General features: G+C 36.8%; 1 protein-coding gene across 9 annotated transcripts in view; it reads left to right on the forward strand.

The window, feature by feature from the left end:
- Window positions 1-11,824, forward strand: part of GREB1L (GREB1 like retinoic acid receptor coactivator) — a 149,556-nt gene extending 137,732 nt beyond the window's left edge. For 7 of the 9 annotated variants that reach the window (XM_026699327.2, XM_087931150.1, XM_087931151.1 and 4 more), the window contains 6 exons: window positions 356-521; window positions 1,292-1,522; window positions 2,400-2,541; window positions 5,637-5,837; window positions 6,321-6,459; window positions 7,727-11,824. In XM_026699327.2, the coding sequence (XP_026555112.2) occupies window positions 356-521; window positions 1,292-1,522; window positions 2,400-2,541; window positions 5,637-5,837; window positions 6,321-6,459; window positions 7,727-7,890 (1,043 nt within the window). In that variant the 3' untranslated portion in view covers window positions 7,891-11,824. The remainder of the gene's footprint in view (window positions 1-355; window positions 522-1,291; window positions 1,523-2,399; window positions 2,542-5,636; window positions 5,838-6,320; window positions 6,460-7,726) is intronic. The other 2 variants (XM_087931152.1, XM_026699324.2) reach the window with 2 other exon arrangements.
- Window positions 11,825-12,716: the final 892 nt, after the last annotated feature.

The following is a 12,716-nucleotide window of genomic DNA, read 5'->3' on the forward strand; positions in this document are numbered from 1 at the left end:
TAATAATTTCCATTCTTTGTAGTGTCTAACAGTAAGCTTGCTTATGTCCATTGTTAAGTTAATGTACATTTTATTATTTTTTAAAAAAGAATTGTTTCTAAAAAAAATTATAGATGCACAATTAACAAAACACTATTTAAACTTAAAAAAACTTGAAAAAATCGAGAAACAAACTAAAAATACAAACTAAGAAAAAAGAAAGAAAAAAACCCTACTTGTGTCTTAAAGTTGCTGAGGTTGAGAAACACTGATTTAGCTTTAATTTAGAATCTATTCCTCTTTGGACTTTTCATGCAAGCTTATTTTTGACATTCAGAAGATTAGAAAAACCAGATTCCCTGTTGCCTATTTTCAGGTGCTGCCAGATTCCTAATTAAAGAGCTTTCTTACCATAACCTGGAACTGGAAAGAAATCGTTTGGAGGAACTGGGAGTTAAACGTCAGTGTGTTTGGCCATTTGTTGTTGTAATGGATGATTCTTGTGTCTTATGGAACAGTCATGTTGTCCAAGAACAATCTAGGTAAGTTTCTCAAAGCTGATGTGGCATTAATGACTTGAAGCAGAATCATGGATCAGTCCTAATGTCGTATCCATTGGTTCAAGGCAAGAAAGGGCAAGTTTGCTGTGATGATGATATTTGATAACATGAAATAGATATTCCTTTAGGCATCTAAAATGGGATATTTTATGACACAGGATAGGATTAGTAAGCTGGCACCTTTGGTTTATTAGGAAACCTCCATCATATGAATATTGACTCAAAGTAACTAAAATTCTTGAAGAACTAACTGTTTGGTACCTTAACTGTATCTACTGTTTGACTTTAAAATAAATAAATAAAGGGCAATCATGCTAAGGGTAATCAAGTGTATTCAGTGGTTTATCTTTCTGATTTTAAAGCCATTATTCAATATTATAATGCAGTTGTATGTGTCTCTATATAGAGACTTGATAGTTTATGGTGCTCCTTGTCTATTTTCTACATGTTGAAATCTGCAGGAGTCAAGACAATCACACAATCTGCTTGAAAACAATTAACAGATGTTGGGGATTGAAAATGGTGCTATGTGCCTAGGGCATCTTCATAAAAGTAGCCACTTCTTGATTAGCTTAAAAGACTGAAAGACTGTAGAATGGCAGTTTAAGTCTGGTTCACAATGATCCAGGGAGAATGCTGCATTTGTTGTACCATTTTCCATGTTTATTCCCTAAGCACATTATCTTCGCGTATGTGTTATAGATATCACTGTGATGTAATATACTCATGTTTTTTGGCTTTTTGCCTTTCAGCAGTCAGTGTACAGGTCAAGGATCAACCAGTAAAAACGTATCTCTAAAGAGTGTTCTACAGCATATTGAAGCCACACCCAAAATTGTCCATTATGCAATACTGGGCATCCAGAAATGGAACAGCAAATTGAATTCTAGAGCACCCAAAGCCCCCTTTTCCAGATGCCACATACATGATTTTATACTGCTTAACATAGACCTGACTCAAAATGTGCAATATGATCTGAATAGGTGGGTAAAAGTATGCAAGTCGAATATGGTGCTAGATTGAATGTCTTCATGTGTTTTCTGTTGTCCTCGCCCGCCTACATTTGCTCTTCTGAAAAAAGGTCATTGAGACAAGTTCCTACATAACATTTTTCTGTAATAGTTATTTGGAACATGGTAAAGTAGGAGGTTGATGCCTGCTGGAAAGCGTACTAGACAATGAAGGGCAGAAGGTTTGCCTCTGTTCCTCTTTGTAGAGAACTCAGGTGCAAGAACATCTTATTTCATCCATGAGATTTTGATCAGCATTTTATTTCATCGGATTAAATGAATACTAGTAAGGGGTAGGGGAGGGAGAGGAGGAAAAATAACAAGCAGCTTGTTATTGGGACATTGTACAGGAAAAGAAATCAAGTCTGGGAGAAAATTGTCTTGTAACCAAACACTTTCTCCATGAATATTTTCATTCATTTTCTAATTCAAAATTCATTTTCTATCCAAGGTTCAGAATTGGGACCAAGGATATTCACTTGTCTTCCCAGGGCTTTCTGGTAGAAGAAGTAACTTTGGGTTAGCATTATTTTAAGTGTTTTATTTGGGGGGTGATGTAGATGAAACCTCTAAGCAAGTGACTGTGTCTTAATGTGTACATTATTTGGAGCATTAACTGTAAAATAGTTGTACATATACAGCCTTTTGTTGTTACTTTGTGTTGTAGAATTTTAAGCTAGAAGTCCTCATTAGCTTCCTAAGCCTATGATTTCCAGCTAAGATTTCCGCTCTTATGAAGTCTCAATGAGCATATCTAATATCAGAGAGAAATTCTAGGAACTGTAATATCAACATATTTGGAGAGCATTGGATTATATATCCATATGTAAATCTATGTTCATTTGCTTAGGTATTTTTGTGAAGATGTAGATTTTAATCTAAGAACAAACAGCAGTGGCTTGCTTATCTGTTGTTTTAACAACTTCAGTCTTATGAAGAAACATATCCAGGTTGGCGGTCAAAAAGATTTTGATATTAAACCGAAAATCATGGTGAGTAGAAAAAGATGTTTGTTTGTATTCCCCCTCTCTTCTACCCATTTCCATTTCCTTATGAAGTCATAGATATGAGGAAACGTTTCTGAGGGACAAATCATTGATCTGTCTAGGCCAGGAGTAGTGGTCCAATTCAGTGCTTGGCATTGGGTCATGGTAAGGTCTGGTTGATCTGACTGGTTTGCAATTGATTGGAGAGTCATCAGGTGACATTCAAACTTAATGAATGTAATTATTATTGTTATTTATGACTGTTTAACAAAAGGCGTAACCTACCTTCCTTTCCCAGTCATTAAGATACTGTCAGCTTTGGAAGCCATATTGAGAACGATGCTCCCATGCAGCCACAAACCTGAGAAAGTGGGAGGGGGGCAGGGGTGGGTTGCTACCAGTTCTGCCCAGCTCTATACACATGCGCAAAACGTAATCATCGAACCGTTAATTACACTGGTTGAATCCCACCCTTGGAGGGGGAAAATTCAATTGAGTATCTCTAAGTAGACAAAATAAAATTCTTTTGCTAGTTCAAGGTCATTAAAGAATGAAATAAGAATCTTACTTTAGGACAGATCGTGATTGGGCCATGTGATGTGATGACGGCCAAGGGGGGATGGATTTGTAGTTTTGTATATTGCAAGGAAGCCAGAAACCTTTAGATTTGGGATTCCACAGATGTACCAGTTACTATCCAAATAAAGCAATCTTTGAGAGATGTCTGTCTCAGAGTTATTGCCTGGAAAGGAGGGTTGCTGGAACACTGACAGATACATTGCTAACATGAGGCATCATACAAATCATGCCTAACCCTAACCCTAGCCCTTGAGCATCTATTGGTGGATACTCTTAATGGTCTTGGTTCAACTCACAAATATTTGTTGTGGTAAAACTTTCCTAATAAAGAAACTAGGTTTCCTCAAAATTCTCCTTACATTTGTATCTAACCACTTGATAGAATTCTAGAAAAACAAAAGAAAATCAGTCCAGCAGCCTAAAATCTGCTCAGTTCCAGAATAGGGGAATTGTCTGGAGACAGGAAGGAAATCAGGTGGGTGAAAGTTACCCAGCAACTTTTTCTTCCCATCCCTACATCGCCATGGGCAATTTGGCCCCCACTCTCTTATGGGAAAGTCCTGGAAATGTGTTACTTTGCATTGTGTCCTATTCTAAGTCATCAATGTGGATGTGTCTCAAGCATCTCCTTTGATACCCAAATGGTTTCAGTCCCACTTGATTTTTTAATAGGTCTCCAAATGACAAAGCAGCTGGTTCATGTCCTGATCCTTTCAATACTGGACCAACGTGTTTGCTGGATTGTCCAGGTCAATGCAATTATTGGCACTAGATTCCACACCTAATGGGCTCTTCTGTAGATTTATAATCTCTTAGTTGATAGGACCAGATCCTATTAGATGAAAAGGAGGAAAAGAATTTCTTGTTCTGTTTGAATAAGTTTTATGACTTACAGCTGTGATGGCGAACCTATGGCACTGTGACGTGTGCCCGCAGGGATGGCTCTGCAGGCACATGTCACGCGTGCCATCACCCAGCTCGGTTTCACTGTGCATGCGTTCACGCCTCCCGCCAGCCAACTGATTTTCAGGTATCTGCTGTGGATGCGTGGGGGCGGGCCGCATTGCGCACTGTCATGTACACACACACACACACTTTTGGCATGGGGCAACAAAAAGGTTAGCCATCACTGACTTATAGTCTCTGGTCTCCTTCCATTTCAAGCCATTATTTTATTCATTCGTTGGTTATATTTCTGTACTTGCTGATTTCTCCATGTGAGACAATCTCATTAGCCCCTTTCCATCTGTATGGTCTACGTATGTCATGAAATATTTTAGCTTTGTACAGGAAACATGTTTGGCAACTGTGGCTCTGTGCTCTTGCCTTTTTCTACTCACATGGCCACCTTCAATTTCTTTTTTTGATAATCATTCAGCTATTCAGATTTTTATCAGATTGGCTAATCGTTGGATCCGTAAACAATAAACCAAAAATAACCATATTGGATAGGTATTTTTATTTCTGCAGCTGCCAGATGTGCTGCTTGCTTCCTGGCTGTTTTCAATGAATGCTTCTAAGAAGCTGTAGTGCAATGCAGGAATCAGGCCCAAGATAAAGGCTGCTTTTAATAATAATAATAATAATAATAATAATAATAATAATAATAATAATAATAATAAAATTATTCATAAAAAACCTTTGAGGTTATAAATCATTTTGAAATTGAAATAGTTTGAGTTCAAAAGAGGTTGCTGCAATCTATAGCTCTGATTATTTCAGAAGTGTTTCGTGCTTAATAAGGCCTTTGATTTTGACACAAGTGCTTTAAGTTCATAGCTCCATATGTTAGGAACAGTTTGCTGTAAATGTGAAATGTTTTGGACACTCATACTAAAACTCTTCCTAAGGGGGATTGCTTGTTTGCTTATTTAGACCTGACATCATTACACAGTCCCTGTAATAAATATGAATGCTTGTTATAATAATATTTTAATTCTTTCTTAATGGTTCCCCCCCTTCTTGTTTGTTTGTATATTTATTTTCCAACATTATTACTTTTACAAATAACTTAACATGACAAACCTACGTAATACTCCTTCCTCCTCTTATTTTCCTCATAACAACAACCTTGCGAGGCAGATTGGGGCTGAGAGAGAATGATTGGTTCAAAGTCTCCCAGCCGGCTTTCATGCCTAAGGTGGAACTAGAACTCATAGCTTTCCGGTTTGTAGCCTGATACCTTCACCATTAGCCACCCAAACTGGCTCTCTTCCTGTGTAGGAAGTACTGGCTGTCCAGCATCAGTGATCTGTGCTGTTATTGCTGCTGGGTACCGCTTCCAGATTTATTTATTTATTCATTGATTCATTCATTTATTCTTTTATCATACACAACCGCTACCACAAGGGAAGGTCCAGAGAGGGATAGTGTGCCAAGACCTGTTCAAGCTCAGCTCCATTTGTTCCTTATTTTTTTCCACTCTGTCCAAGATTTTAATTGATAATTGAATGCTGGTTGTACTCTGAACTGCCTAAATATTCTCCATATATTTCACACGGATGTATTGTTTTCCTGTCTAGGTCTCAGAAAGTTTGACTCCACTAATCCCTCTTCAGTATGTTTGTGCTCCAGACAGCGAGCACACTCTCTTGGCAGCTCCGGCTCAATTCCTTTTAGAGAAGTTCCTTCAATATGCCACTTACAAGCTTTTCCCAAAGGCCATCTACAACTTTAAAAACCCTGTCCTAGCTGTTGATTGCTATTTGAATATTGGACCTCAGGTACGTATCCAGAAATCTTGTATCTTATAACTCAGTAGAAAAATAAAGGCTTCTCTTTGAAAGAAATGAATGTGGCAAGGCAATTCCAATCTTTTATTGGTCAAACTAAAGCACTAATATTACTCTTTTTAATTGCTTTATCAATATGTTCGATGTTGAGAACTGTTTGCCAGGATATTTTACCCTCTCCTTTTTAAAATGTTTGGATAGACAGTCTAATGCTCTTCGGCATATAGTAGATTGTTCCAATCTCTTTTTACTGATTAAACAACTTTTGCCTTAATTTTCTTAAACTTACTCTGTCTGTTTTGGAAAGTTATGATTTATTAAAAGGATAATCTACATTCTAAACATGAATGTGTTTGGAATTTACCATTAATTTTTAAAGCTAATTTGATAAGATATTTATGTTCATGTTGAGATAAGAGCATTTTAAGGAAAAAAAGACTTAAACCTATGTATCTGTTCCCATTTCTGGTATAGGTAGCTCTTTGCTATGTAAGTTCACGGCCACATTCAGTTAATGTGAACTGTGAAGGGGTGTTTTACAGTGGCCTTCTTCTCTACCTTTGTGACTCCTTCGTTGGACCAGACTTTCTTAAAAGGTTCAAATTCCTGAAAGGTAATGTGATTTCTGTATAGAACTTGCTGACTGGTCCCTAACAAGGATAGACTGAAGAGACATTGCCATTATATGCTGTGCAATGTAACAACCCTTATTTGACAAAGTTGTAGAAGTGTAATGAAAAGCACAGCATTGTCCTCCAGTTCCACTTTCTAATTCTCCAATATCTTTACCCCGAAACATGAAAAAGCCAGAAGCATCCTTGGTTCTTAAATGCACACTCATTTAAGTGCAGTCTGTTCTCTATTTTGGGGGGGACATATTAAATAATTAGCTGCTCCTTAATATCCTAGTTGTTTATTTTTTTATTCTTGAAATACTGAAAAAAATCTATGTAAAGAGCCTAAGGGCTCTGCTAACAGTTTCATCCTGAGTCCCTTTCCTTCCTTGTCCCATGACCCAAAGGAGACCCTGTGCAGCCTGACCTGAACTTTCAGTGTACATATACATACATACAACACACGAAAGACTGGAAACATGCAGAGAGATACACAGTACTTTGCTACATAGAAGAAAGTACAGACGTCTCCCATAGCCACTGCTGTATGGAAAGGGAAAGAATTCCAGAACTCCATACCTGGCATTATTAATAAAGGTGACAGGCTGTCGGTTTGCTCCATTTTTTTTCCAGTGACTGATAAAAGGTGAAGTGAGACTTTTGATTCCATGTACAGGCTTGGTTGTGCAGAGATTCTGCTTTGCATTTTGTATTACTTTAGTATATTTTTTAACATATTAGACATTATTTTTATCCATATTCCAGAAACAAAATAATAAAAAACTAATGCTATAGATGTAATAAAATCTGTAACTTATTAATGTCTGCATTTCTATGTTTTCTCAGGTAGGAAAATCAGGGAAGTACTTTGTATACTTTGATTTGAGATTTACATGATGATTTCAGTCATAATTTGAAGAAATTTACACTACTATATAGTACATTACAGCACTCTCTGAATGATTTATGTCGGCATATTGCCCCCAACAATTTTGGTCCTCATTTTACACATCTTGGAAGGATCGAAGGATGAGTCAACTTTGAGCCGGTCAGGATCAAACTCCTGGCTGTGGGCAGAATTAGACTGCAATACTGCATTCTGACCATTGTGCCACAAGGGCTCTTTTACTATTACTCTTTACTATACTTTTTTAAAGAGTGCAATAATGTTTCCAAGTAATAGAGAGCAATCACAGAAAATAAATGTAGTGGAAATTAAGCTGTGGTATAAAATGTCTGCTATTTAATTTCATCTTTTAACTTTAGGTGCAACACTGTGTGTGATATGCCAAGACAGGAGCTCCTTGCGTCAAACTATTGTCCGGTTAGAGCTGGAAGATGAGTGGCAGTTCCGTCTGAGAGATGAATTCCAAACCGCTAACAGCTCTGATGACAAACCACTTTATTTTCTGACTGGACGCCATGTATAAGCTTGAGTCAAAGGCACAGGATGCAGAACCCAATGAGCCGAATTCTGTCTTTTTCCTTATTTCAGTTAATATACAATCACTGTGGAGCAAAGTGCAACCCAAGTTCAATCACTATTTTAAGGATTTCTCCAAATTCGGGCCCAGTTGTAGAAGTTTTCTCTCTTATTTTATGATGGAAAAAGCATTGATCTCAAGTTAATTCCTTCTGGGTTACTGATTTAAAGACGCTATACCAACTGTGACTAAGATAGGGAGAAATCTTTCCAAGGGGAGGGGGAATTAAATTACTTTTGGCCTCTGCCAGTTTGAGTTACATGAGACACATACAAGGCAAGTGGGCCCGTCTGAAGATGATGTACTGAGGAATGATGTCCATTTCTCTTCATATCTGTACTTTTGGTACGGTCTAAACTCAGGGGTTTAAAATTACAAAACACAAATATTTGTGTTTGAAAGAATAATCTTTATTCACTTTCTGTGCAGTGTTAGGTGAAGGTTTGTAATTTTTTTTTTAATGTATTGAAACTCTTTTGGCAAAATTTCCACAAAAGTTAAAACGTTTACTTCAAAAGCCTGAACAAATCATTGAATGTACAGCAGGCATTTATATAAAGATGCAGCTTGGGGGTATCATTTTTGATTTAAATCCAGAGATCCTTTGTGAAGAGAGAATCTGTGTAAGTGACATATTTTTTTTCCTTCGACAATATACATGAAACTGGATCCCAAAGGAGAGGCTGCGTACAAACCTGCTTTTTGCACTCAGATCATCACTGACCATGGTTTGAAAAGTATCTGTTCAGCCAGCCTAAAATAGATAGCTTTCGCATATTGTTTCCTCAGTGTATTTAAGCTCCACCAATGATTTCTGTCCTCAGTGTTATTGTATGTTGTTTTGAAATGGCTAAATAATTTTCTTGTTTCTTGCATAGCTGAAATTCCTGAAACTGTTTCTGCAGCGGATGCCTCACCTACTTCAGTTTTCTCGACTGCTGGGGATAGAAAATGTTAGCGTTGTGCTTTATAAAGAGCATTTTACTATTCTACGATGCAGAGACTGAGTATAGAACAGGAATAACAGGGCGCAGTACTTTATTATGTAATTAAACTATAAAAGTCCTTTAGGAATCATTTTCCACTGAATTGGGACCAGCAACAGATGCCATGCTTTCCAACAATCTAAAACATACCTGGAAAAATGGGCCGGTCTATAGGGTTTGAAGCAGTTGAACGCTGGCCCAGCAGAGCTCATACAGCTCTGTTCCCCCTACTTGCCAGTGTGAGCAAATGGTGAAATGGAGGCACCGTAACAGGGCAGTACTCCTGTCTGGATCTGGCACCTTGGCACCACGCTTCTGCTCCAAATCTCAAGTAATTTTAGATGGCACAGAATTAGGGAAATGGGAGGTAGGTCCAGAGCATCTCTTGCTGCAATGCCTCTTGCACTGCTTGCACATGTCTGTACTTTGGTGGGGAACAGGAGAACTGGAGCTTTCCTGAGCTTAGCACAACTCCTTCATATGCAAATACCGTGTATGTGCTTGACTGGATCAAGCCCTGTACTTTTTATTTGTTTGAATTAGAGAGAAAAGAGATGTATTCAATTTTAAATAGGCATTAAGTTGTGTAAAAGTGAGGTTCTTTGCACCAGCACTTTGTGCTGTGAAATATGCTGAGTGTTTAAATTTAAAGTCTAGTACAATCAGGTCTTCATACTGCAGTTAACAATGCAGGGAGTCCTCGACTTACAACCACAACTGAGCCCAAAGTATCAGTTGTTAAGGGATACATTTGTGAAGTGAGTCTTGCCCCATTTTGCGACCTTTCTTGACTTGGTTGTTAAGTGAATTACTGCAGCTGATAAGTTAGCAACTTGATTGTTAAGTGACTCTTGACTTTCCTTGTCAGAGGTTGCAAAAGGGGAATCACATGACCCTGGAACACAGCAACGGTCATAAATATGAACCAGTTGCCCAGCATCTGAATTTGGATCACATGATCGTGGGGATGCTGCAAAGTTTGTAATTGTGAAAAACAGTCATAAGTCATTTTTCAGTGCCATTTTAACTTTGAGCAGACACTAAATGAACTGTTTTAAGTCGAGGACTACCTGTAGACAGCATTTCCTTATTTCCTGCTTATTAGTCAGTTTTCTGTTTCTTTTATGTTATCCTTTACTGTAGTTCTTCCTTTGGATACAAATCTTACATTTCTTGCACAGATATTTAAAGTTGTGCAGCCTATTTCATAAGATGGTGAAAACAAAGAGTAATTTGTTTGAGGCTGCTTAAACGATGATACCTGCAAACTCAATGAAGCACCTGCCCAAACTGCATTTAGAACAAAGTGTTAATCATGCAACTTTTTTTTTTACCTTGTGAAAGAGCTGTTTACAAATAATGAAAAGCATAATATATTGAAGTTGAAAGGGAAGTAATGGTTTTCAAATTATTGTTTTTATTGTACTTTTACAAAAATGTAGCATATTTCAAATGAACAATTGTTTACCTTAGTATATTCTTTTTTTGGTACCCTTAACATTTGCCTTATACTTTAATAAGTACCTTTACATTTTGGGAATAGAAATTTACATAAAAGTTACAAGTAGAGGATGTCAGATAATCTAGGTTTCATTGTAGTTTTATGAGGCTGAACATAATTTGTAAATGTTTCCAAAGAGTTGCCATTTTATTGCAAATTTTGCAGATTGAAAGCTTTTGAAATCTTCTTTATATATTTGAAGTTTGCACTATGTTCTTAAAATTCCAGGTGCTTTGACCCTTGATAGAGGTATAAAATAGAAGCTGAGTATTTAGGGATAAAGGGTCTTTTCACACAATCGGGGTTTGGGGCCATATTTGAAGGAGAATGTAAGTGGTTACAATATCTGAGCAAACACTATGTTTTATACTAAGAAAATGTATTTCTTGAGTAGCAGGTTCTTATTTTATTTGACGCACCACATGGTTTTTACTGCTGTTGAGTTGTAATCGCAGCATGAGGTGTTTAACTCACATGCTATCCGAACTGTGCAGTTTTTGTTTAGAAGTTACTAGTGCACTCCCTATTGAACAAATTGTGCAGGAATATATTTTGCTGATCCTTGACTGATGTATAAAAACTCTATTCTCTCTTACTATTAAGCAATGTTTTGTGTGATTGTGTGGAAAGATCTTAAAATATATTTTCTAAATTGGACAAGAAGAATCGATAGTTCAACATAGTTTCATGAAAGCAAAGACAGAAGAGTTTTGGTTAAATATTCTTTGAAACCTCTTCAGTAAATGTCTTCACAACTTCAATGTTAAGTTTTCTGTAATACAGTGAAATAAATTCTGAATGCGATAAGTAGGACAGAAGATCAGAGCAAGATACCAAATGTTACAATATTTCATTTACAAGCCTTGTAGCAAGGTGATGATATGAATGTATTAAAAGGCCAGCATTATTTTACCTGTGAACTTGTTAAATATAATTGACAAGTCCCAGGTTTACTGAATATAATCTGTAATTTTTTTAAAAAAATGACTCAGATTCTATTTCTGTAATTTATACAGTTGCTTTATGTGATCTCTAAAAAAAGAGGGTAAATGTTGCTCTTAGGACTGCTTCACACTTGACCAGTTTCCTACTGAGATAAACTTTTAATAAATAAAGCACGTGATCTGTAAATCAACAGCGTGATAATAATGTGTAAATGCCATATATGTTATGGAGAGTTGGTTGCTACTTCCCAGAACATGTTTCCTACATAGAGCTGCTCACTCTATAGGAAGTTCCTCAGATTTGAAGCAGTCCTTGGTATAAAACTTAACCAAAACATGGTGAATTTAGCTTCACTAGGTCAGTCTACCTCACATTTAACTGAAGTTGTCTGCAATTGTGTCTATAGTATGTTTATAATGTTCTTTCATTAAATTCAGTAATGTTATTACCTTTGAAGTGTTGGTCTTAATATACTGCAAACTCTCCGTTGGTCCACATGAATGAAATACTTTTAAGGCTCTTTTTTCCATTGTACAATCAATCTTTTAATTTGGTTTTGGTTTGCTCGTTCTACTATTTTTTAAAGGTAAGTGATGTACATTTTTTAGTTTAGAATTAGAAATATTAGAAATGTTTCACAATTATTTTTGAGTAATTAGAGTTTCAGAACACAATAGCATCTAAAATCAGTGGGTTTTCAGCTTGGCATTTCTAAAATGTGTGGACTTCAACTCTCCCAGCATGTGGACTGGGGACTGGGGAATTCTGGAAATCAAAGTCCACACACCTTAGGGTTGCCATAGTTGAAAAACACTGGCATATATGCTGTTTGTATCACTTCAGGAAAAAGTATGCTAGGTTACTTTTTTGTCCATTTCAGAAGCCTAGCCTTATTGTGCAGGTACAAATCCGTATAAGAGGGAACCAGCATATGAATATTTCAACTTGCCTGGACACTGGCATATGTCCAATGTAAAAAGCAATTTTAGTATGTCCCCACAATGCCCCTTTGCTGATGTAAAGATATTACTTTTGGGGTTAGACAGGACTAAATGGTCCTGTAGAGTACATATTGGTGACATCAAGCCTTATCAAGCTTCGAAAAGAGTAGTGGGATTATTGTCCACTCTATGCATGGGGGAACTAACCTCTAATCCTGATTGTAATTTAATACTAACCAGTTAAAGGATGTAAGAGCCTTTACTGTAGTTCATTTAAATCCCTTATCAATGCAAACATTGGAACTATGATTGTTACGCTATATAAGGCACTGTTTTGAACTAATCAAGCTACTTGTAGATTGAAAATTTCCTTTGAAATATTAAGTTACGTGCTCGTGA

This window comes from Pseudonaja textilis, chromosome 3 (assembly GCF_049901715.1).
Source record: "Pseudonaja textilis isolate UNSWEBS1 chromosome 3, rPseTex1.2, whole genome shotgun sequence".
Classification (NCBI taxonomy): Eukaryota; Metazoa; Chordata; class Lepidosauria; order Squamata; family Elapidae; genus Pseudonaja; species Pseudonaja textilis.